General features: G+C 45.7%; 1 protein-coding gene across 1 annotated transcript; it reads left to right on the forward strand.

Moving 5' to 3' along the window:
• Positions 1–1,064: 1,064 nt before the first annotated feature.
• Positions 1,065–24,239, forward strand: ube3c (ubiquitin protein ligase E3C). Its single transcript, XM_040167500.2, has 24 exons — positions 1,065–1,225; positions 1,835–1,940; positions 2,111–2,164; positions 2,283–2,357; positions 2,864–3,010; positions 3,130–3,245; positions 3,335–3,492; positions 4,039–4,192; positions 4,948–5,168; positions 5,258–5,409; positions 5,655–5,842; positions 8,583–8,669; positions 8,751–8,908; positions 9,297–9,523; positions 11,845–11,949; positions 12,276–12,363; positions 14,164–14,261; positions 14,846–14,978; positions 16,246–16,493; positions 19,142–19,354; positions 20,897–21,085; positions 21,180–21,246; positions 21,352–21,482; positions 23,139–24,239. The coding sequence occupies exons 2-24, from the start codon at positions 1,875–1,877 to the stop codon at positions 23,307–23,309; spliced, it is 3,246 nt and encodes a 1,081-aa protein (XP_040023434.2). The 5' UTR covers positions 1,065–1,225; positions 1,835–1,874; the 3' UTR covers positions 23,310–24,239.
• The last annotated feature ends 255 nt before the right edge of the window (positions 24,240–24,494 follow it).

The following is a 24,494-nucleotide window of genomic DNA, read 5'->3' on the forward strand; positions in this document are numbered from 1 at the left end:
TGCAGACTTCAACATTCATGAAAACAACTCACTCAAGATACAACATAGAAATATAAAACAAGAGCTTGTGCAATCTATTTCACATGTGATCAGTGTGCGTTGTAGAATATGTTATTCCTGTATGAGGTAGACTGCAATAGATCCAAGGAATGATCTTTGTTGTACCTGTAATGAAGGACTGTGAAAAAATGAGCATCCACATATTTCATTTTCTATTAGTAAATTAAATGAACCAGTTCAGTGCATTGAATAAACACTAAAACTCATACTCGACATATGAATAACAATCAACAGATTCAGTTACAACTTAAGGCACACATTAGACCCCCTTTATTCACCTTTCTGAGACAAGTTATGTGTGTTTATGGACAGAATTAGTCTTTTTGGGATGGCAGGATGGATGTTGTTTGGGTTGTATTCAACGGGTTTCTCTCGTCATTTCAAAAAGTAAATCATCACATCAAATATTGTTAGATATTCTGAGCACTTTAAGTTGTTTTTGTCCATGTTGGAAAACATTGGAACATTAAATATTTGTGGGCCAACACATACTAAAAGTCCTTAAAGTTCTCAGGGGTGAAAATGTGAACATGTGCTGAAACTTCAATGACAACCAAACACCATCATGCTCTGTTGACATTGTTTTGTATCTTTTAATTATTTGCGTTTTTTTTCAGCTGTGTAATGGGTTTTTATTTAATAATTTATTGTGTCATTAATAGTTAGTTGTGTGACTTGGGTAAATGTGTAATTACCGACTTCACCGATGAACTTTTTTATATATATTACCAACTTCAAGGTGATGCAAAGAGCATTTTGATTTGATGTAAAAATCACCTCCATTATATTTAACCAATCACAATCAATGTGACAATGTACTGAGAATACAATAAAATTGTGATTATGAAACAAATAATTTAGCGTGGTGTGCGTCTTAAATCTTAAAGATCCCGTCGACGTTACCGCTGTTAGAATATTCTCTATATACACATCCACACATACATGGGAGGCGGGCTCAAGCCGCTTGGTATATTGACAGGAATGTAATCCAATCCGTTGCTTGAAATTGCCGGAAGCGGAAACAGTAAAGTTCTCGGCTGCCTGTGTTGTGTTGACTTCTAGAGAGAGAGAGAGAGCAGGAAAAGAAGACCTGGCGTTTGGATTAACCTAAATTGCCTTCTCAGAGTTATTGTCCCCGTCTCACTCCTTAATTCAAAAGTCAAAGGTAAACGATTCTAATTCTCAGATGAGTTTCCTGTTATAAAACCGACGTCATAAAGGACATGCGGAGAGGAATACACCCCCCGTAAAGTTAGCGTCTCATGAGTACTTAGCTGCTCTGCTAGCTAGCCGCAGTGCTAACGTTAACAAAATCAAGTTGCTCACGAATAAATGAATCAGTACTACGCCACATCATCAATAAATGGTGTGTTATGTGCTGTCCCCGTGGCTGCCCGTAGTCAGATAACATAAACGGCCCCGTTGAGCTCCTGACAGCTGCTGAGTCATTAGCTAGCTAAGTTAACCGGCTAGCTAACTATTGTTGCAACCAAACTGAAGCTGTCAGCCGGTTAGCTAGCTGAAGTTAACCTCCGGTCTTGTCGTTTCAAAAGTAGCCCACGTTTTACGACCATGATTGTTTTAATAAAGCACAGAAATTGCTAACGACAAACGCAGGCACTTGCACCGCGTAGCGTTAGCCACATTTAATTGTTACTCAATTGGAGCCAAGTCACGAGCCGTTGGTTCATTTTTGATTCATTTCGTCACTCCATTGTGTTCTCTTTTTCCAATTATTATTAGATAATGACTTCCCTTTCACTTTCTCTTTCAGGAATTCGTGGCAACCGTCAGTCAATGGGAAAAATCTAACAATGTTTAGCTTTGAGGGAGATTTCAAGACAAGACCCAAGGTGTCACTTGGAGGAGCGAGTAAAAAGGTGAGTGTCCTTTCACTTTTCACAGGGAAGGTGGAACGGAATCAGTTGGTAACAAAACAGGGACCACGTACCTGCTCCTATTCAAATTTCTCACAGTTCTGTTTATTGTGACAATCTTACCGCATGCTATTGTTTCAAGTGTGTTCAGCGTTTCTTGTGTTGTTTCTCAGGAGGAGAAAGCTTCTCTGCTGCACCGCACTCAAGAAGAAAGACGAAAAAGAGAGGTGACTCAGTTTGTGCTGTGCTAATCGTACAAACCAAACCAAAACAGTAATATTTCAGTCTATTTGGGTTTCATAGTCAAAGATTGTGTGTGCTAAGGTATGTGCTTTTATTACTTAGGATGAAAGGAAACGACTGAAGAATGCTATTATCATTCAGTCCTACATACGTGGCTACCAAGACTTGAAACGACAGGTAAGTCTGCAAGCACTACGAAGAACCCCTTTTTGTGTGTGACTGTAAGAATACATTGTAGCAATATTATTCGAGAAAAAGTAGGGACACATAAAACCTCAATCTGTAGGTTACGTACGGGTTAGTGGAAGTAACTATCAACAGGGCTTTTGCTACATAGAGGGAGATCTGCCCCATGACTTAAAATTAAGTTGTCCCTGCATTCCAAAACGCACAACATTTTTTGGGGCTTTTGCTTCATAATGCAGCTTGCAAAGTACATGCGGTTGCATCCAACTTGGACAAACTAGGGCGCTACAGTGCACTGTGAACAAATATGTACCGTGCAGAGGATTGGGGGTCCAAATATTCCAAATAGCCTAAATACAGTTCATTCAACAGTAAGGATTTGCCTTTAGTTAATTTGTCACCGGGTGGCAAAAAATTATTATTTGAGCAAGTCAGTGCAAACAAAGCGTTTTTGCAGAATGTGAGAATGTGACCTTTTAACCTTGTTTCCCCCCCAGTATGCCACCCAGAGGGCCAGGTTTGATGAGTGCGTCAGCCAGACGCAGGTAGGGAGAGCCTCGCGTGTGCTGGACGGTCCGGGTCTTTGCCTCTTATCAAGACAACTCGTATTTTTCTACAGACAAAGTGTTGACGCACATAGATTGGTGAGAATTAAACACATCTCTTCATTTGCTAGTGTATTGATTGCTTCCAGCTATTACGCTATAGTGACAGAGGTCTAATGTAAGTCTTCTAAATGGTCTCTGTTTGTGTGTTGATAAAGATATGGTTGTGCCAGAACCTGGTGAAACACAACAGTCAGTTTGTGAAACTTCTGGTGGGCCCACAAAGACAGACATGTATGTTTCAGATCAAGAGGATCTTAGGCTTCTGCTGCAGGTACAGTACCCAAAGATAACAACAGTGGGTTTGTATTTTTAGCCGCTGGATGCATAACCATTGACGCAACCCTGTTTTTATCTCTCCAGACTCCTACAGATGTGCAAGGATGACAGTCTAAATGTGACGGTTCCCATGCGGATGCTAGAAATATTTTCTTCAGAGAAAACCTATCTTCCTATTATTCCCGACGCTAACTACGTAGCATCGTTACTCGAGCAGATTTTGCACTATATGGTACAGACAGGTAGGTCAAGCATCAATCGCTCGGCTTTGATTGAGGGCTTTGAATGCTCAATTGATCGTTGTTGTGTCTGCTCAGCTTTGTGGAGGGTTAAAAAAAAGTCTGTACGAGCTTATTTTAGTATAATATAAGACCAGACTGTCAAACATTAAGGGTTATGGGGATGGTGAACGTTTGTAAATATCAATTGGTCTGAAGTGTGTTTGACTGCACACGGGAAGTTCCTGCTCTGACGGGCACCCGAGTAGAGACAGTGCAGTGCATAAGGCAATGACTCATTTCCAAAGTGCAGCTGTGAAACGATCCATTCTAGTAAACATAAAGTATATTGTTTCATTTTCAGCGCTGCGTCAACTGCAGTCTGATGTACCGAAGCCTAATTAGCTCAAATTGCTGACCGTTTATTTAATTGTTTCACCAATTCTACACTTGTTACTGCAAACAATTGACTGTATGTTATTGTTATTGTAAGTGTGTATTTATAACCTAATGGTTTTCAGAAAGTGAGTTTGTGTCTTTAAATTCTTCCTCTGAATTTCTGCTCTCCAGGATACTACAGGTCGCTGTATATTCTTGTGAATCACCGGCTCCCCTCCAGTCTGGAGTACAGTGACGCTCCCTCTATCCCTATGGCAAGCACACTGTTGGAGCACATCCTCAAACCTCTGCACTTTACCTACTCCTCCTGCACAACAGGCGCAAGGTACGGCACCAAGCTCAATTAGCGCTAGGTCAGTGCATTGAACACAGAACGGGTTTCGATACTAATCTTGTACAACAGGTCGGGAACACAACATGTGTGTGACAAATTAAGACTCAGGGAGACAACATTTAAACTGCTACTACTTGATTACTGCTACCGCTGTGTGACCTTCCCCTAGAGGAGGCAAAAAAGCAAAAGCAAGTGTCACATAAAAGGAGCGTAATAAATAATATCAATGTTGTCTCAAATTGCTGCTTTTTGAGGACAGATACCACGGCATGATAGTAGGAAAGGAAAGTCTTTGTCCCAGGTGAATTCTTCATTTAATTGATCAGACCAACAGCAGTTTTGTCCCTTTCAGCCGAAGCAGTAATTACATCAGAGACCAATTTACAACAAGCCCATAAAAGGCCCCCGTGCTCGCTCGCCACAGTGCAGAATATCAAGCTGTTTGCCCTCAGTTTCAGACATTCTTAATAACAAACGACAGGCAACTCCTTTTCTTCTTTGAAGAAAGGCAAGGCGGGAGTGAGAGGAACTTGTGTACACACAGACTCTTAACAGCTAATTATCTGACTCGGCCCACCAGATGTGTGTGACTGGGCCACACAAAGCAGCTATGTTTGGAGACACAATATTGGAGCACTCCTCCGGCGGAGAGAGCGGGGTGAAGTTACAACACCCCGTTGTGTTGGCAAAGTCACTTATGACCCCCTCAGTGATTCATCGCCTAATGTCTCTTTGTCGTCTCGCAGGCAGTTTGTGTTTGCGGCCTTCACCAAGGAGTTCATCTCCCCACCGTTCACCGAGCAGATCTTTCACTTCTTCATCCCGGCGCTGTCGGACGTCCGTCTCTCTTTCCCGTTCGAGGCCTTCCTGAGCTCCCTGCAGGTCACCATCGGCTCCTCCTCGGCGCCACAGAGCCAGGCGCCGTGGCTCTTCTACTTTGTCCTCTCTGCAGGGGAGAACTGCTTAGGTGGGTGGCGCAGTTGCTACGCGCACACTGTACAGTCCATGTGTAAGTTGGAAACCGAGTCGTCACGGTGACCCCGTTTGTGTCGGCAGGCTCTCTAACGGAGGAGGGCCTCCTGCTTTACCTCCGCGCTCTGCAGACGCTGCTGCCGCTGCTGCCCGTGTCAGAGAGCAGCAGCAGGCCGGAGGTGAACAGCGACTCGGAGGACGACGATGACGCCGGCCTCCTTCCTCCACCCAAGCAGGTTCGCTGCGTAATGCACGCACCAACACATGCGTGTACACAAAATTACTTCTGAGATAAGGAGCGATGTTATAGTTAGCGCGAGTTTAGATATCAGAATCAGGATCCGGGCATCTCAGCATGATGTCACTGATGCAAATAATACTATTGATTAACCACATCCCGTTGACATGGTGACATGTTTGAAAATCCTTTTGTTTTTTCCCCCCATTCTTCCAACCCATGTTGTGTTTCCTTCTCCATCAGGACGACAGCAGAATCTCTGTGCAGCTCATCACGGAGGAGTGTGTCCACAAGCTGGACACCAAGCATCAGACCAACGCCCTGTTGAACCTGGTGTGGAGGGATTCGGCCAGCGAGGAGGTGTTCACCATGATGGCATCCATCTGTCACACGCTCATGGTTCAGCATCGCCTCATGGTGCCAAAAGTCAGGTAGGTTAACACCAACCACGTTGTCCCTTTGTGGTGTAAAAGGCACGAAAAACGAGATTTGGCAAAAAATGCTCATTTCAATAATTTCAATAAGATACAGTTGGTGTTCCACAACTACGTTCGAATTGCATCCCGCGGGAAAACAGATGTAAGGCCTTGTCGGGATCAGCCTTGCGTTTGGAGAGCTTGTTTGCACACCTAGCTGATTGAGAGGAAAACTGTGTCCAAATGTGTTTCCGCGCCGTAAGCAGTAATATAAATAACGGTGAAGCGAGGCAGGCAGTTATCAGTGGTCCGCACCCACTGGCATTTACAACCGGCAGAGGAAGCAGGGATGTCAGGAAAGCTGTCAGTTGTGGATGAGGGCAATTACCCCTTCTCAGGTTGATTACATTAGAGCCAGGATGTCAGAGGTGGTGTGTGTGTGTTTGTGGGGAGGGTTGATGGTGCATTGACTGATGGGAGGTGATCCACGCTGAGCTTCATGGATGGTCAACCTGCTCCAGTTAATTATTAGTGGAGCCAGTTGCTGCTAGTTGATGGAAATGTGGGGATGTTGATGAAGATTCCTTAACATGACTTCTTTTGGAGCCCCTTGCATACCTAAAACCATAGCGTAATAGGATGAGCTTAAATTTGCTTCCTCTGACATAAAAAACAGGACACACGCAGCACGAGTCCAATGTTCAACTGTTCAACAATTTATAAGCAATGCTACAAAATGAAGAGAATATTGAGGAATTTCAGTGTAATTTGCACATTCCCCTTATTTTTTACGGGTTCCTCCTTGTCTTCTCTTTTACCATAAATCCTGCCCTTCGTCTTCCATCATTATTGGATATCTGTACAAAATAATTAGCTCACTGAGAAAGATTAATCACCGCGGGAGTGGACGGGATAGCTTTACAAGAGGCTAAGGGGAGCAAATTGCATCCCTGCCTTGATTTACAGCTCTTACAGCAACAAAAAAAAAAAAGAAGTGAAGAAGCTGGCCGGACGTGGAGCCGGCCCGGCATGCTGCCTCTTTAATAAATATGTAAAATGTCTCATGACAATCATTTTCTTTTAGAGGACAACTAAGACGCTGCTCGACGATTCGGGACCGAAATAGATTTTTCATTGGTTTGCTAATTGTGCCCGCCCAGGTTTGTGGGTACAGTGTGATTTCACTTTGGTTCGATATTTGGTGTAATGTCCCTTTGATAGTTTGGTTTCGTAGCACTCTGCCGCTAACGAGGCTCGCTCTGATGAAAGCGAGCGCCGGTGGGCTCCGGTCCTCCATCTATAATGTGCGATGGTCGCGTCGAGTCCGCTGAACAAATCTGTGTTCCGTTGGAAATTCTTTCTTTTCGTCTTCACAGTGTCAAATCGGACCCGAGCTCCGCTGTGTGTTTTCTGCTGAACAGAGATTCTTTCATTACTGTAAAATGAAATGATTGGGTTGTGATTCATCGAGCTGCTTTACACACACATGCACCGGCAACCCCTTTTGATGTGTTGACTTTGTTTATTAGCGGTTCACTCCATGATTGAAATGGGGGTTTGGGTTCTCTCAGGCCCGTAAATCAGCATGTCAGCTGGCATTTAGTGCTTTGTTTCCCATTTCAATCAAACACCCGCATCACTTGTTATGAGGCCGCAGCAGGACCGCCCGCTCCTCTCCTGAGCCTTGTAGTACTGACAGATGGCGTGTGCTCGGCACGGACCATTTTTCAAGCCGCATTGAGGGTTGTCTGACACTCTGCTCCTAATGCTCATTTCCATTTTAGGAGTTTTGAATGGCTTTTGGTAGATTGAATGGTCAAATGGGAATATGAGCATTGACATTGAGATTAGAATATTCAGCAAATTCAGGTTTCCCCTTTTCTCCTCTCGCTCGGATTTCTTCCCTCTTTCTGTCTCGTAGCTCTTGTTTTCCTTCGCCGACCTTTGGTCCTCTCCTCTACCGAGGACACGTGATGCTGCCCCGTTAAATGCAAGCATCCTTATAGGTGTCAGCACTGTCACTCTTAAACAAGGGCCTATTATATGCAGGGGCACTTTATTCTGCCTTTTTAGCATACTTACCACATTATTATCACCTGTACTTACCCTCCGCGTGAAATGCCGTGCAATTTAGCAGCACACACGCTTGAACAAAGAGCAGCTTCGCACCTCGGTGCCACAGCCCGCTGAGTGCGGAGCGACTATAGCGAGGTATGTGGGCCCTCAGTGTTCTCATGTAATTCCCTGTGAGTGTGCAAGCATGCTGGCGCTGCGGGGTCACAGCGAGGGCCAGGCCTCCCCTCCTCCTCCGTCCTCCATTGTCTTGCCTCCCCTTGCCATTAAGTTAAATGGGGCTCCTGCAGGAAGCCGGAGGGCTGTTTATGACCCGAGCTGGGTATCCTCGCCAGCAACTAGTTTACTAATGGAAGGTGCCTCGCCTAAATAAAGCTTAATGGCTCATTTAATCTTTTTGTCGGCCCCTCACGAGGTATAAAACGGGAGAGAAAGGCCAAGAACGTTCTATGAGGGAAATGTCGGTCGACAGTGTCATTTATTTTTTTCCCCCTCATGTGTCCTTTGGTCAACAGGGTGAATTTAACTATCTCAACATAGCAGACAGACTGACAGAGGGAGGTTTTACTGTCCTTCACACTAATTATGTCGTCACTAACTCACGTTTTCTGGTTTAGAGCTGTGTTCTTAATCCCAATAAATGTTTACTTTTAATGTCTCTTTTTCGTTTTTCTCTCTCCAGGCTTCTGTACAGTTTAGCTTTCAACGCACGTTTCCTGAGGCATCTCTGGCACCTGATAACTTCCATGACAACCAAAATGATCACCGGGTACGCTGACAAGAAGCAGATTATTATTATCAATATACTTTGTGTACACATGGCCCTCACTTTCTCTCTCTGCCCCGTCAGCTCCATGGTGCCGCTGCTGCAGCTGATCTCCCGAGGGTCCCCCATGTCGTTTGAGGACTCCAACCGCATCATTCCGCTCTTCTATCTCTTCAGCTCCCTCTTCAGCCACTCGCTCATCTCTGTGCACGACAGCGAGTTTTTCGGCCACGAAATGGAAGGTAGTTAACTCCGTCGGGATGGCGTTGTCGGCGGTAACCGTCGATCGAGTGCAGTGTAGAGCCGTGGCTTTAAGGAGCACGACAGGGAAACCCATGTGTGTGTTTACATACCTGATGGTTGTTTGCTGCTGTATTAATACTCTGAATATTGCCCTGCAAGCTTTAAGCCTTTCACTCACTTTTGACGTTGTTGGGCATCATGATGTCTGATTTGGGGGAACACATCCCACTGGAGCTACTTACCCTGTGAACACACTCCCATCTCCCTCATTTTAGCAAAATGAACATTGTCCGTGGCTTTCAGCAGTCACACGCTGTCTTGCCGCCATGTAAATGTGAAAAAAATCAATATCCTTAAAAGGCCCGAGTACATTCTCCCTCTCAACAGGTCAGACGCAGTCCTCCATGATGCCCTTCACGCTGACAGAGCTGGTGACTCTGTCTCGCTGTCTGAGGGACGCGTGCCTGGGGATCATCAAGCTGGCCTACCCGGAGACCAAGACCGAGCACCGCGAGGAGTACATGGCGGCCTTCCGCAGCGTGGGCGTCAAGACCAACATGGCGGTGCAGCAGCGGATCCAGGCCGAGCAGAAACGCTGGGTGCAGCTCTTCAAGGTAACGTGGAAAGCGCCTGTCTGCTGTAGCAGGAATGTGCATCGTTTATTTTCTCGTTCTCATATTTGTCAAGGAAATGGTGTTCTTCATCTTCAGGTTTTTCTTTCTATGTGCGTTCCAAAGTTGAAAGAGACACTTTTTATTGTTTTAGCTTATCATTGTGTAGAATGTCTTGGTGGCACAAAGGAAGTACGGTCAACCCTCACAGGAACAGGATTGCGCCTTTGTGTTCCTCGCTAGTTATCCACAGTTACCAAACAGAATCGGCTAGAGCCGCACAATATGTAGTTTCGGCATCAATATTCTCCAAAGTAACATCGCAGAGTCGTTTTCAATGTCTTTGTTTACGGAAAAGCAGTTGGCAGATTGTGCCACATGTGACTCATGCAGTTGGTCCCACATCACAGACGTGCTAAACGGTTTGACCTCTGTGGAAAAAGAATGACCTCAACCCCGCTTTCCCATCAGTTTACAACTGAGCTACCAGCTGCTACAAGTTTGACAATTTTGGAGTTTGGTTTGATTGTTTTCTACATAAAGCTGTGATATGTGACGCATTAACATGAGGGGTAAACCTTGTGTCGCCCCTCTGTGCATTGAAGCATGGTGACCTAACGCCTCCTCTGTGTTTGTGAGGATCAACCACGTATGACTGAGCAGCCAAGGACAAGATTGAGCGCTGCCATGGGTGTCGTCCATTTGATATTTACCCAGAAGTAATGAGGCAAAGGACGGCATTAACTTCTCCTTGGCTCTTTTTGCTTATTCCACCCCTCACCTTCCTTCCGCTCTCTATCGGGGGAAGCGATAATCAAGCAACGTAGCTCTTGGCTGTTTGTGTTTGAACACCGGTGTGAAAGGTGGCGAATACGTGGAGAGCATGTCGGAAAATTTCAAAAGAAATCTGCTCAAAGGCCTCTTGTCAGCGAAAACGACCCATTAAAGAAGTGGGGAGCAGGGGAAATGCATTTTCCAAATTGAACGGTGGGATTTACAGTCTGTTTAACGCCGCTGACCCCTAACGCGCTAATGTTTGGTTCGTGTCATCAGCCGTCCCTCCCCATCTTTTATCACCTCCATTGTCGAGCTATCTATTTAATTGAAAGAAGTTAATTGAATGAAAATGATCAACTAAGCTTGTATTAATATTGCTAATGGAACTTTCCTCTTGGCCATGTTTGGAGAACGATGTCACGCCGGAGTTTGGGAAAGGCCCATTAAGGCTTGCACTTAACCCGATGGGCTAATTAAGGAATGCTTATTCATTCCCAGAGTCAAGGGGTAGGCCTGCTCCAAACCCATCGCCACGCGCCTCTTACAGCATTTTGCACTTGCCATTATTGAGGACACACAACCGCGCACCGATTGGCCGAGATTGATTGTCGCTCTGTGAAAATGGCGTGCTTTAGAAAAGAACATTTCGATTAAAATAATCTATGTTGGGTTTTATGTGGAAATGCTGGCATGTGACTGTTATGGCGGACGGCTACATCTCCCCTAACGAATCTTCATGCAGTGACACGTGTGAGGTTATTTTGCGGATGTTGAGTAGCCATAGCGGAGCCCGTTAGGATCCACACACGGCACAGAAATCCTCCCGGTTAAAGTTGATGTTGACATTTTTCATTGTTTCTTTATGAGAGAATACATCTCTATTGATTCATATCACAAATTTCTAAAGCTCATGCAAGCCAGTAAAAGTTTACACAAAACCAAACTGACCTCTTCAGAATACAGAAAACCCTGGTTGGCAGGTTTGCAGCTTCCGTTTGAATGTGTATGTATGTGTGTGTGTGTGTGTGTGTGTACGTGTTTGAACGGTTGAACGTCGACATGTAGTGCGCTGTGCTTTAAATGGTCGGAAGCCGAGGGGGGGCCTCCAACCTTCACCTTGGACCAACGATGGGGTTTTAAAGTGAAATACCTGTGTGACCCCGAGCCTCGTACAGGCCGGCCAAGAGCCACGCTGATACTTGCAGTGCGTTGAACCGATGCTGCGTGGTCCTCTCTCTCTCTCTCTCTCTGATGGTTGATGTCAGCAGCAGTCCGCGCCAATAATTAACAAGCCTGGACGTCGATGGACGGGCACGGGTCGTTTTTCTTTTACACTCTCCATAAATGGTGCACTAATGGCTGAATTCTCAAATTGCTCTTTTTTCCGCCTTTCCTAAGCGAAGGCACGTCGTCCCGTTGAATAGCCGATATTACTGTACTTCACAGGTACTATTGTTCATCTCACAGTGAAAGGGATGTCACTTTTTTTGTATGATTGCCCGAGTTGTTCATGTGTTTAGTTCCCGTCTGTTTGCTCTGCTGCGCAGGTCATCACTAACTTGGTGAAGATGGTGAAAGCTCGCGACATTAGACGACCCTTCTGTCCAGGAGGTCACTGGCTCTCTGTGGAGGTCAACATCCGTGCGGATAAGGTAATGCAGTGCTACCACAACGTTAAGTCACATTCCAGCCCTATTGTTAAATGAATTATCAATCGAGAGCTGCATCCACAAAGCTTCCTGAAATGAGTTTATCACAGATGAATCTGAGTTAAAGTCGGTGAATATTCAAAGAATCACTGCGTTTTACTGTGGATTTCCCTCCAAGAATACAATGAAATCCAAGTCATGATTAAAGCTAGTTAGAGGAAATATAAACCATATGAATTAACAGGCAAGAACAATAAATTACGCAATAACAACCACTGACTACCAGAGGTAATTTAATGCTCCTCGTGATGATGTCATTCGCTCTCTAGGTCACCCAGTTGTACGTCCCCTCTGCGAGACACGTGTGGAGAACGCGTAGGATGGGTCGCATCGGGCCCCTTCAGTCGAACCTCGATGGTAATGTAATAACTTTGTTGTTTTCATCTTTGCGCTTGGAAAGTAGTTTCCAAAAACAACTGTACAACTCATGAAGAAACATAAACAAACGTTTATATCAGAAACATTTGACAAGTGTCTGACATTTATTCACTTTCTAAAAGCAATTGGTGGACAGTTCCCCTGGTCTAAAAGGCTGTTTATAATCAGTTGGAATCACGTGGCTGTTCAGTATATAATAAAATAACAAATTTATTTTTACGTTCTAAAAAGGTCGTACTGCTTTTTAGCACGGAGCTACCCCTTTGAGAAGAAGGAAAATGTTGAATATTATACAGTAATAGATGCGTCAGCTTAATGTATAGTTCAGTGAATCATCCTAATTGCTGTTCAAAGTCACCTTCTCCATGTTTGATTTTTAATATTCTATGGAGCTGTGCATCTGTATTATTGTTACCCTCCCTTCTTCGCTCTCTATAGTAGATGGAGTGAAGCTGTTAGGGTGCAAATGTGCTGTAGGACTAGGAAATGATTCTCTCTTAACAAGGGATAATGTACTCTTTTTTTTTTTTGCTGGGGAAAAAACCTCTGATAATGTAAAGATGCTGAAAAGTCATTAGCCTTCCCCCGTTTCAACAAAGATATATCACCACATTTTCTCTTCATTACCTCAATTAGGCACTCAGAGGAAAATGCACTGACGCAGGCAGGGCTTCCTCCCAGGTTTCTGTGAAGCATGGTGTGAAAACAAGCTGATAACAATGTGTGTATGATCTGCCCCGGCCCACTCACGGGCTGTATGGGATGAATTCAATTAGCGTGAAAGTACCTGATGAACTCAGCCACATCTGGTGCATGTGTTTGTCTGGCCTTTTCTCATTTCCTTAAATGGACAGGCCCAAAGCTGATGAATGAGCAACGTATTGACCGCTCTGAGGCCGTATCTCTCCTCAAAGATGGAAACCTGATGGGGAAAATGCAGATCAGACTGACTAATTGAGCAGAATAATTGAGCCGCAGTGGTGGCAAAGTGGTTTAGCTATTGTGGCTATTTTAGTTTAGTGGGCTAAACCCTAATAATACAGAAGAAAACATCAGCATAATGGATCAGGGCCGGAAGGTGGGGAGGCAGCTGACTGTTGGGTTAATTAAAAGGCTCTAGGATGGAGATGTCTTTAATGGCTGGCCTGTAAACGGGGCACTAGGTCTTACTTACAGAGCTTGTGTGTGGAGTATTCCCCAGATAACGGTTCCCTGAGCAAGTCTGTCTTACTCCTGTCCACTTGTAGTTGACCCTGACCCTTGAACCCTGTGGAGGAGAAGACTAAATAATCTGTGTCAATGTCTCGAAATTATGATGAAATCCCAGGAGCCAACGAGAGACATTCTTCTATTAAATCAACTTTCAACCAGTGATCGAACGATCATGTCCATTGTTTTTGCAAAAGTAATTAGTGATGCTTCAATAATGTGCACAAAAAAAAAAAAAAAGAACGAAATACTTGAGGGATTTAGACGCGACCCCAGATGTTTGCATTGCATTGGTTGCCCTCCTTTGACACGTAAGTGCTTCATAATTCACTGAAAGGGTATTTAATGACTTATTTTATATCATCGAACAAATCCTAAAATCACTTCACCTTGATCCCTTTGACTTTGAAACAACGGAACCACAAATTCTAATTCTTGTTTTTAAAGTCTCATTCCTGCAGCGCTCTATACTCTTAATTCTAAATCTATGTAATGTCTGAATGTGGTTGATATTTTTGGTGCGTTTGGTGAATGGACACGAGCAGACAACAATAATTCTTCTCTCCGCAGTCGGTTTGGAGCCTCCGCAGCTGTCTGTGTCTGAAGAGAGACATCTGGCCATCCTCACCGAGCTCCCGTTCGTGGTGCCCTTCGAGGAGCGAGTTAAGGTAAGGACGGCGCTGTCCCGGGTACTGAAACACAGCACAGGCGATCTCCAGTCACGCAGTCTGAGGAAAGCCGGCTCTTTTGTTTGATATGTTGCTTAGACTACTGTCTATTTACCCACGCATGTAATTATTGCACATATTGTAGCAATTTGTATTGGATTTAGTCCAATTTTTGTCATCACTTATTGGACGATTGAACAGCAAAGAAAATCACAATTTACAAAAATAATGACAGCTGGTTTGAGGAAAGCAGGGAAATGTTATGTTATGTGTACTATCGGAGTTGATTTGGCAAACTCGTATGCAGAGAGTGATACAGATAACGTCCTTATACGTTTGTATTTCTCACTGAATTGTGCCTCACAACCGCATTGACTTCTTCAGTTGGGCTTTCTTTTGCTAAAACGTAGTTTCCTTTTTTTTAATACCCTTTTCCCACTTTATCTTTTTCTCTAAGCTACCAACACAAATGCTCATCAAAGTGTGCATGATACATAGTACAATCCATACTGGGAATTAAACATTTTTACTGCTCAAAAGGATTTGTCGCTGACCCTGCCGCCGGGCTAACATCTGTCTTGTAGATCTTCCAGAGGTTAATCTATGCTGACAAGCGGGACGTGCAGGGGGACGGGCCGTTCCCTGACGGCATCAGTGTCACCATCAGACGCAACTACATCTATGAAGACGCCTACGACAAACTCTCTCCAGAGAACGGTACGGCCCGCATCGTGGTTCAGATTAAGATTCGATATGTGCATTATTTGTGGTGTCATATATCTCACACGAATAGCTCCCATGCACATGGCCAATACTCTCGCCATTGTGTTGTAGAGTCTTTGCCATTTCCTTCATGCATTGTCTAGATGACGCGTGCGAGAGGAGAGAATATGTGCAGTAGCAGATGTTGTCACTGAAACTCTCCTTATGCTCCAAGAAAGATGAAAGGTTCCCGTTAGCGTCGAAGATGAAGGTTAGCTCTCTCCTTGTGCAGAGTATCGAATTTCGGTAAAGCATAATTGTGGTTGCGATTATTATAATGGACCACATAAAAGCAGAATCAATTATTTTAAGTCACCTCTTTTGTGTTTGAATTTGAAAGGGCACTTCAGTGGGGGCAATCTGATTAAAAAGAGTAGTAGGGGACCTGGGCTGAAAGACATGATCTATATCATTTATGTGTCTATAAGTTATAGCTGCCTTGATTTATCACTGTACATTAATTATTCTGAAAGATGACCTCTTATAGGATTTGATTTGAATATTCTGCAGGTCAAGAAAGAGCTTTCTTCTTGATGTTTGTTTAGCAGAAACAGCTGATACACTAGATTTAAATGGTATTGGAATTCTGTTTTTACATTTTTCATCTATTTTCTGTGTGTACAGAAATGACCGGATCATCAATATATTTGAGACAAAATTTTATTACTAAAGTGCACAATCGAACAACTGGATAACAATGATGAGTGATGGTAAAATATAAAGGGAGATCAAACAAGGACATACACATCTGCATCTAATATCAGAGTGCACATGCTACACTAAATCTCAGCAACCCGGACTGATTTAGAAAAAGCAGTATTTCTGTTGGATCAATTGTATCCAAATCCTCTATTTGAGAATGTCAAAAGGGCCAAAAGGTGAAAAAGGTTTTTTTTTCCTGCGCAGGCACTTTCGCCCCGACATGTGCACACATATGTCCGTGTATGCGCGCACGTGCCGCTCCCAGCGGACAGACTATTTACTTTAACTCCAGTGTTTTCCCCCCCGGGGGAAGCACTGAAGTTGTTTGACTCCATATCTTGTTGTTTTACCAGAATCAATCTAGAGTGAAGAATGGAGATCTAAAGGTCTCTGTTGCATGAATCAGGGAGAAGATAAAGTCTCAGTTTATTGTGACCTTTACCTTGATTGGATGATGTTTTGTTTGTGTATTTTTTTTAATTTTCTTCACAAATCTCTCCTCATGCTCTTGTGTCTTCAGAACCCGACCTGAAGAAAAGGGTTCGCGTCCACCTGCTGAACGCTCACGGACTGGACGAGGCCGGCATCGACGGCGGCGGCATCTTTCGTGAGTTCCTCAACGAGCTCCTGAAGTCGGGCTTCAATCCCAACCAGGGCTTCTTCAAGACCACCAACGAGAGCCTGCTGTACCCGAACCCCGCCGCGGAGATGCTGGTCGGGGACTCCTTCACGAGGCACTACTACTTCCTCGGCAGGATCCTCGGAAAGGTGAGGTCCCGGCCCCCCCCCACCGCCAGAGGCTGCATCTGATGATGAGTTCAGATTTATGAACTTTAAAAACACCAGAATAAGGGAGAACATCCAAAGATGTTATAGCTGCCTGGTCAGTTTCATTAGCAGTCAGTGTCAAGGTTGGCACGTGCCGCAAATATAGAATTCAGGGGTCGTTTTGTTGTTTGTTCTCCAGGCGGACACAGTTTAGAGAAATTGCCTTCGTTGGTTTCGAGGGGCGAGAACTTTAACCCGGCACTTCTGCAAGCTTTAATTTACTCATTTATCCCGGTGCATAATCTGTTGACGGCATTGTTTTTCTGTCGCCTCCTTCCTGCGATGGCACTATTTATTAGTGCCTAATGTTTCTAAATCATCCTTAATGCATGTGGTAGTGTTTATCAAGATTCCTCCTGTGGGGGGCTGCGCTATCATCTCAACCCGGAGAAGAATTACCTCATGACAAGCGGTCGCCTCTCAATTAGGGCTTCCATTAGCCGATGATTCCTTCCTCTTGTTTGTGTAGTGATTGCATTTGGCTGGCACTAAATCAGCGAGCCCGCACAGACAGGACATAAATAAGCGCTCAAAGCACGTGGTAATAGCATTTTGATCTGTTTTACAGTCGGGAACATCCAGGTCTCTTCACTCTTGCGCAGTTCGAGAGATGGTCTGGTCCACTTATCAATGGATCGTAACTCCTCCTCCTCTTCTTCTTCTTCCATTTCCTCTTCCTCCGTGTGTTCTTTACAAGTGATAAATGATCAATCAGCAGCCAGAAGCTCTCCGCACCCACTCCCTAGATATTGTGCTCTCGATAGCTAATGGTTCAGGCAATTAGGAGAGGGGAAATTAATTTGAATTTGACTTTCAATTAACCCTACCGTAAGTTCCTCCATCCCCATAAAAATGGACGTTTGAATGGCCGTCTAAGAGGCATATTGATATTTGTTTAGTGCTGTTATTGCCTTGGTAAAAGGCACCCGTCTACAGGGATTGGGATTGCATCACTGCCGCTGCGGCGTGCACAGTGCTCATTGCGGCCCAAAGGACACCGGAGATTAATATTGTTAATTAATGTCCGAGGCGCGCCATTGTTGTGGAGGTGATGTATTACAGGCAGGAGTGGCTTGTCCGGGGGGTACTCACTGAAATGGGATTGAGCATCAGAATAGAGGCCGGCCCTCATCCTTCTTCCTCACTCGTCCACCCCGCTGTCAGGCAGAAAGATTTAAGCCGCGAACGGTGAAACGGGAAAACGGGTCTCTCTGCTCCTGTTCCTCCATCCCTCCAGACTTTAGACGAAAGAGTTCATTTAATCTTGAACTGAGTGTTTCCTGACATGGTCTTTGTCAAAATTTGTCATTATGTAATATGGCCGGCAGGAGGTTCTCTTTCGTGCCTCATTCGTCTCTCATTAGCACAAAACCTCCAACCTCATCAGCGCTCCGTAAACGGTGAGGGTGAGAAAAGTTTCTTCTTCCTCCTCCTCCTGCCAGTCCCTTCTTACTGGTCTCCAGTGGCTGATAGCACCCGTTATTAATAGAGATGCGTTTGAAAGGCATTAGAATTTTATTGATTCTTAATGCAGTAAATTAAGGAACGTATTTGGCAGCGAACAGAATGCACCTGCAACATTGCTGGCATTTATTCCACCTGATGGTGCCGCGATCCGCTTTAATTGCGATGCCGCTGCACTCACTTATATTAAAAGGCCCGGGCCATTAAAATTAATCCTTTGCAGCCAGAGTCATTTTGGCACAATTTCTGGCAATAAACACTCATAAATAAAGTGTGTGGCGTTGAAAAAATAAGGCCACAGGTTTTTTTTTCCATACATTTATTGCTGCCTCTTCCCGGCATAAGTGTTATTGATAGGTGTCAAGGGGCCACGTGGCGCATATGGTCTGGAACGAGCGCCGGCCGCCAGAGAAGTACTAAGTGGATTATTTTGCATAAAAAATAGACAATGTTTGAAGTTGCCCAATTAACCTGTGTTTAGAAAATAGCCGTGATTTATGTGTGCGTGTGTGTTTAAGATGCATGCATTATGGAAATCCTTTGAGATTTATAATCCATTTAGCTGATGTGTTCAGGGTTTTTAGCGCTATCATTTATAAAGACCTGTATATTTTAATGCGTCCAACGAGCTCTTTTTTTCGGACTATTCCAGTGCATTAGCTTTAGCTTTTATGAGTCACCTGCCCAGCTGTGGTTCTTAATGGCGTTTGAGGTCAAGGTGAGAATTGGCATTTATAAAGTTTGAGGCGGGTGAAGCCGAAGCCCGTGAGTTTTAAGATGGATTGTGTTTTCTGTTTTGCTCCCAGTCATTTTACTATCTTGTTGCTTGATTCTTAGATATACGATTTGTACGTAAATATAATGTTGTAAAAAGTGCTTTGTAATCAGATTTCTGAATGTGTACATAGTAATCTAATGCTCGCCACTTGATGCGGACATCTTGTTTATCTAATCATCATGTTTTATTCAGTGGTACACAAGCAATAAACCATTTCTGTGGTTAATCTTCCTGGCGTTTCCTCGTTTGCACTGACTGACTGATGATAGTGGGGCAATTAACATGAATGAAGAGCATCCTTGTCCTGGCGTCGTCCTCCAGCTAACAGGCACACCCTTCCCTCCAGGCTCTGTACGAGAACATGCTGGTGGAGTTGCCTTTCGCCGGTTTCTTCCTGTCTAAACTTTTGGGAACCAGCGCCGAGGTGGACATCCACCACCTGGCCTCGCTGGACCCGGAGATGTACCGCAACCTCCTCTTCCTCAAGAGCTACGAGGGCGACGTGGAGGAGCTGGGCCTCAACTTCACTGTGGTCAACAACGACCTGGGAGAAGCTCAGGTGACCAGGGGTTTGGGGCGCGGGGGGGGGGGGGGGGGAGGGTGCAGTCGGATAAATGATTCACACGTTCCCTTATTTCTTTCCATCTCTCTCTCGCCCCCCCTCCTCATCAGTACCTCTCATTCAGCTATCTTTCCTGCCTCCTCTTTAGTTCGTCTTTGTGGCGTTAATAATTCATTCCCCTCATGATGAACCACTTTTCAGCTCCGAGAGAGATAAAGCACGTCGCCACCGTCGCTCAGAGCTCCGGTGCGGGGAACACAGCAGCTCTGTTGACCTTGCCACCCCCCGCCAGCTCCTCCCCCGCCCCCCCCTCCCCTCACTTTCGAGAAATGATCTCGGGACACGCCTGACAGAAGCAACTAGCCGCTCTTAAGCACGTCCCCTCCAAAGCTCAAGGCTGCGAGGACGAGCCGCCGGCAGCACTCTGTGTCACCCGGGCCCGGAGCGGCACTCCCCCCCCCCGGGGGCCCCTGTTTGCTCAGGGCCGTATTGGCTCTCCTCAAACAACACCTGAAATGGTCGAGTTACAATGCGGCCCTCCCGGTCGCAAGTAGGGCATCGCAAACACGATTGGGAAAACAATTTGTGGAAGATTAGGCACACACCCGGGAGCAGTCTGCCCTGCATTTGCCCTCGTGAGATAGCCAGAGCAAGCGAGATAAGGACAGTAATTCTCTTACATTAGCACATAATCAGGATCCCCTGTGGGGAAAGAAAAAAAAAAGGGCTGAAAATGATTGCTGTACGTGCATTCAGCCGACGGACAAAATGTTGAACAGCTTACTTTATAATCCAATCTAATTTAATATCGCCGGGCCGAATACCTTTTGTGAGGCTTATCAATCACTTATTGTCAAGACTACGTCAGATAGCTGCTGATTCACCTCTGTTGTACATTTTTTACTGTCGTTTGTTCGTTTGTTAAACAAATATCTCCGACAGTCAACGTGTGACGACGTCGCTGCAGCCGCTTTAAAAAAAAAAGTTATACCAGTAAGAATTTAAAGGTATTTAGAACACAAGATAGAAAACGATTGAGGAAAAATGCTCTGGAGAAAACTCCTTTTCTTTCCCCTCTCGAAGCTGCTATGACGTCGTCATGCACCATATGAGCAGAGATGAGCACATCGTATCAAGCTATAACTGCTCTATAGATAATGAAAGCAGAACTACAGGCCAAATTGTATTGGACCAGATGTTCATTGGATGTGCTACATTTGGACACACTGAAATGCACACACACACGCACACACACACACACACACACACACACACACACACACACACACACACACACACACACAGCCGTACCTTTAATCAGAGTGCTGGTGGAAATATTTTAATTACCTTTCTCTGATTGAATTAAATTCACCTGGCACAATCCAAAGCACTTTGTTTGTTGCTTGGTCATACGGCTCCCCAGGGAGACCCAATGATATCCATCATATGATCTGCATACTGAAGTGTTCCGTATGGCTTCCACCAGTCACGTTATATATTAAATACTAAATGCTAAACCGAGGAACCCTTCTGACGCAGGTTGTTGAGCTGAAGCTGGGAGGCAAAGACATTCCTGTGACCACAGCCAACCGGATAGCCTACATCCACCTGGTGGCCGACTACCGGCTCAACAAGCAGATCCGGCCTCACTGCCTGGCCTTCAGACAGGGCCTGGCCAACGTGGTCAACCTGGAGTGGCTGCGCATGTTCGACCAGCAGGAGATCCAGGTAACGCCGCGCAGCAACCCGACGGGGCGTCCGTAACTCGCAGGAACGCGTGACTTATGCTCCCCCACCCGTCTCTTTGGCTGCGTCTGTGCAGGTGCTGATATCAGGGGCGCTCGTGCCAATTTGTCTCGACGACTTGAAAAACTTCACAAACTACTCGGGTGAGGGGCTGATGCGTGAAATAGTTATGTTACTAATGCCTAAGGGTCACCTACGTGCGAGTCTGGGTTCACTGGTGTCATTTTCTCCATGGTGCTCTCCTGTAGGCGGGTACTCTGCCACTCACCCAGTCATCCAGATCTTCTGGGAAGTGGTCGAGGGCTTCACAGACGAGGAGAAGCGCAAGCTGCTGAGGTTCGTCACCAGCTGCTCCAGACCGCCCCTGCTGGGATTCAAGGTGAGGTTTTTACCCAACCTGCCCCCCCCCTCGCTCTGATACCTGCTCTGCATATTTGACCCCCCCCTGTATCCTTTGTTATTGGCGGGTTCTCCAAACCCCGACGGAAGGGGCCGTTCCTCGTTAACGAGCTTGTAATGAAAATACCTCGACTGATAACAGCCCTCAAAAGGACCATTTTCAAATTAGGCGTATGATAAGTGGCGAAGGTCTTATCTCCACTTCCGCTGCCGTTTTTATAGTTCATGACCTTCCTGTGTTGAAGAACTTCCCTCCACGGCGCTGGATGTGTGGGCTTGGTCGGAGATCCTGCCTGGACAAATATTACCAATCAGCCCTCGGTAGCAGGTTGAACTTCTGAACTTTTGCCTTCTGTGTGACACACGGCGGAAGGCAGCAATCTCCTATTAAACAAACACGAGCGGGAACGACGTGGCCGCGCCTCCAGACGTTGTTCGAGCAGTGCTGAATCATTACTGCTATTTCTGAAATTATTTCCTAATTGGACACAGTTTCACTTTCTCACAGACGTGATTTGTGGTACACTTAGGTAGGTAGTTTGAGATGCGGGTGGGAGGGGGGAGGAGGAGGAAAGTGTTGCCCGAGGCCATTAAGGAGTTTTTTATGTGTCTTACTCCGTCCAATGAGAAGCTGTAATCGGCATATGATGGGTTTTAGTACTCTTTATGACTCTCAGTTAGTTAAGAAAACCCAAATGGAGTTCTGCAGTAGACTGAGGCAACAAAACCCTCCTTAAATTCCTTCGCCGTACCTTCTATTTGGATTCGAGAGTTTCCTGTTCTCCACATTTAATCAATTTGTCGTTGGCCAGCGGTGGATATCTCCACCCCCCACGCCCCCCTCCCATTCCTTGTCTCTTCTCCGGGCAGGAAAGGGCGGTAATTCGTGGGGGAGCGGCCCCTGACCCGGCCCTCAGCCCCAGCCAGCTAAGCCTTAATTAGCTGTCGTGAAACGGCCCAGGATTCATTAGAGGAGAAATAGCTCTGTCAGGAGAAGCCATTTAAAAAAGATGATGGAAACTCTCTTTTTTTGGTCCAAAATGATAGCCGTGGTAATGGCGCTTTCTCAATAAGCAACGATAGTTTAATACGGTAATTGTCAGAGAAATGAGGTCGTTACAGCTAAGCCCCCGTAGAGCCATTTAATCGGGCGAGTCCGGCCACGGAGGCGCACGCGCTCCCTTTAAATAGTGGGGGGGAAGGGGGAGGGATCAGGGCGGTGGAGTTTATTTTGTCGGCCCGGCCTGTGATGGAAACGCTCCGTGTCACAGTCTGCAGATGAGGTTAGAAAAAAAGCCAGATCGACAACATGAAATGACCATTCCTTCATCGCTTCATCCGAGGGTCACGCTGTGGGCCAGTCCCCCCCACCCCCTCCCCCCCTCAGTACCCTTCAAGGCGCCAACCCGCCCGCCTAAATTTATACTTCCGCCCTATTAGCTTAACGCTTAATGTTTCTTTTAACATTCACCCCCTTGTGGGCGTTGACATTTATTACCTAATCTCGATTGCTTCGGACGTCGCGATCACGTCTCGTCGTCCCGTCCCGTCTCTAAATGCCTCCCCATTTCTCCGCGGGACTGCTGCCAGTTTTTGGTCCGGCGCTTGTTTTAACGGCTTTCCCGTACGCACACAGGAGCTCTACCCGGCCTTCTGCATTCACAACGGCGGCGACGACCTGGAGCGCCTTCCCACCGCCAGCACCTGCATGAACCTGCTCAAGCTCCCGGAGTTCTGCGACCAGCACCTGATGAGGAACAAGCTGTTGTACGCCATCGAGTCCTCCGCCGGGTTCGAGCTGAGCTGAGGGGCGGGGGGGGGGAGGCGGAGGCTCCACGGACACGCCGCCACACAACATGGCTTCGGAGAAGAACACAAAAAAGTCCATTCAGAATCACACAAAAAAATGGAAGGAGAGAGAGAGAGAGAGAGAGTAGGAAAACAAATGATGCACTGACCTGCCTGATTTATTGTGTATGTGTGTGTGTGACAGTGTGTGCATGTGTGTATGAGCCGAGGGGTGAGGACATGATCACCTGCAGACTGCAGCAGAAAGAGGGGTGGATGCAAGGCTGAAGCGGGGTAGGGAGCCTTTTTTTTTTTTAAATCCTTGTTGCTTTTAAGTAATTTAAATGTTTAATCACATGTCAAAACACTTCAGAATGAGCAGCGACGGGAGAGGGTGGGGGGGTCGAGTTCAGCAGCTGCTCGCTCGTGTCGTGGAACAGGAAGTTATTTTTCACCAAAGATTAAGTGGCGTTGCATAAAGGGACTCTGAAGCCCCTCTGGCGTGCCGGGGGAGAGGGGGGGGCTTCTCATAGTATCTTCACATAGAGGTCATTGAAACATTTCTCCTGCAATTATTATTACGAGTGATAACACCCACACACACACACACACACGCCATCTGAAGTGTGGAAATGTATCATATTGCTGGACTAAATTTTTTGGCGGAGATACTATATGATTATGGATTTGTGAATATGTATATGTTTACAACTACTCTTGTATTATTCATTTATTCAGTATTTGTACAGGTTTGTGTTTTCTTTCCTTCTGTGTGACGAATGGAGGCCTGGTGTTTTCACACAAGCTCTCCAAGAGTGAACAATCTCCTCTCGGGCCGCGTCGCTCTGAGGGATCAGCAACCACGTCGATCGGTGATCAGTGTACCAACCGGGTGGGAAAAAAAAGGAGTGTGTGTGGAAATAAACCCATTTTTTTTCTTCTCTTTGCAGCTTTCCTTCCAAAAGTATCTTTTCTTGTTGCTTGTAATTTGCAGTAATGGCCGGGACATAAAACGGTGCTTTGTGGGGAAATCTCCTCCTGAGTTTTATGGCCTCTGACATATAATTAAAGAAACATCCAGTTAAGAAACACTGAGCAGAAGTATTCTGGCCTTGAGATGCATTATCGGGCTGAGCACAAATCAAGGTTGCGTGCGTTTGCCATAAATCTCGCTGCCCTCTGATGCAGTACAGCCCCGGAGGAT

The sequence above is a fragment of the Gasterosteus aculeatus genome, chromosome 21 (assembly GCF_964276395.1).
Source record: "Gasterosteus aculeatus chromosome 21, fGasAcu3.hap1.1, whole genome shotgun sequence".
Lineage (NCBI taxonomy): Eukaryota > Metazoa > Chordata > Actinopteri > Perciformes > Gasterosteidae > Gasterosteus > Gasterosteus aculeatus.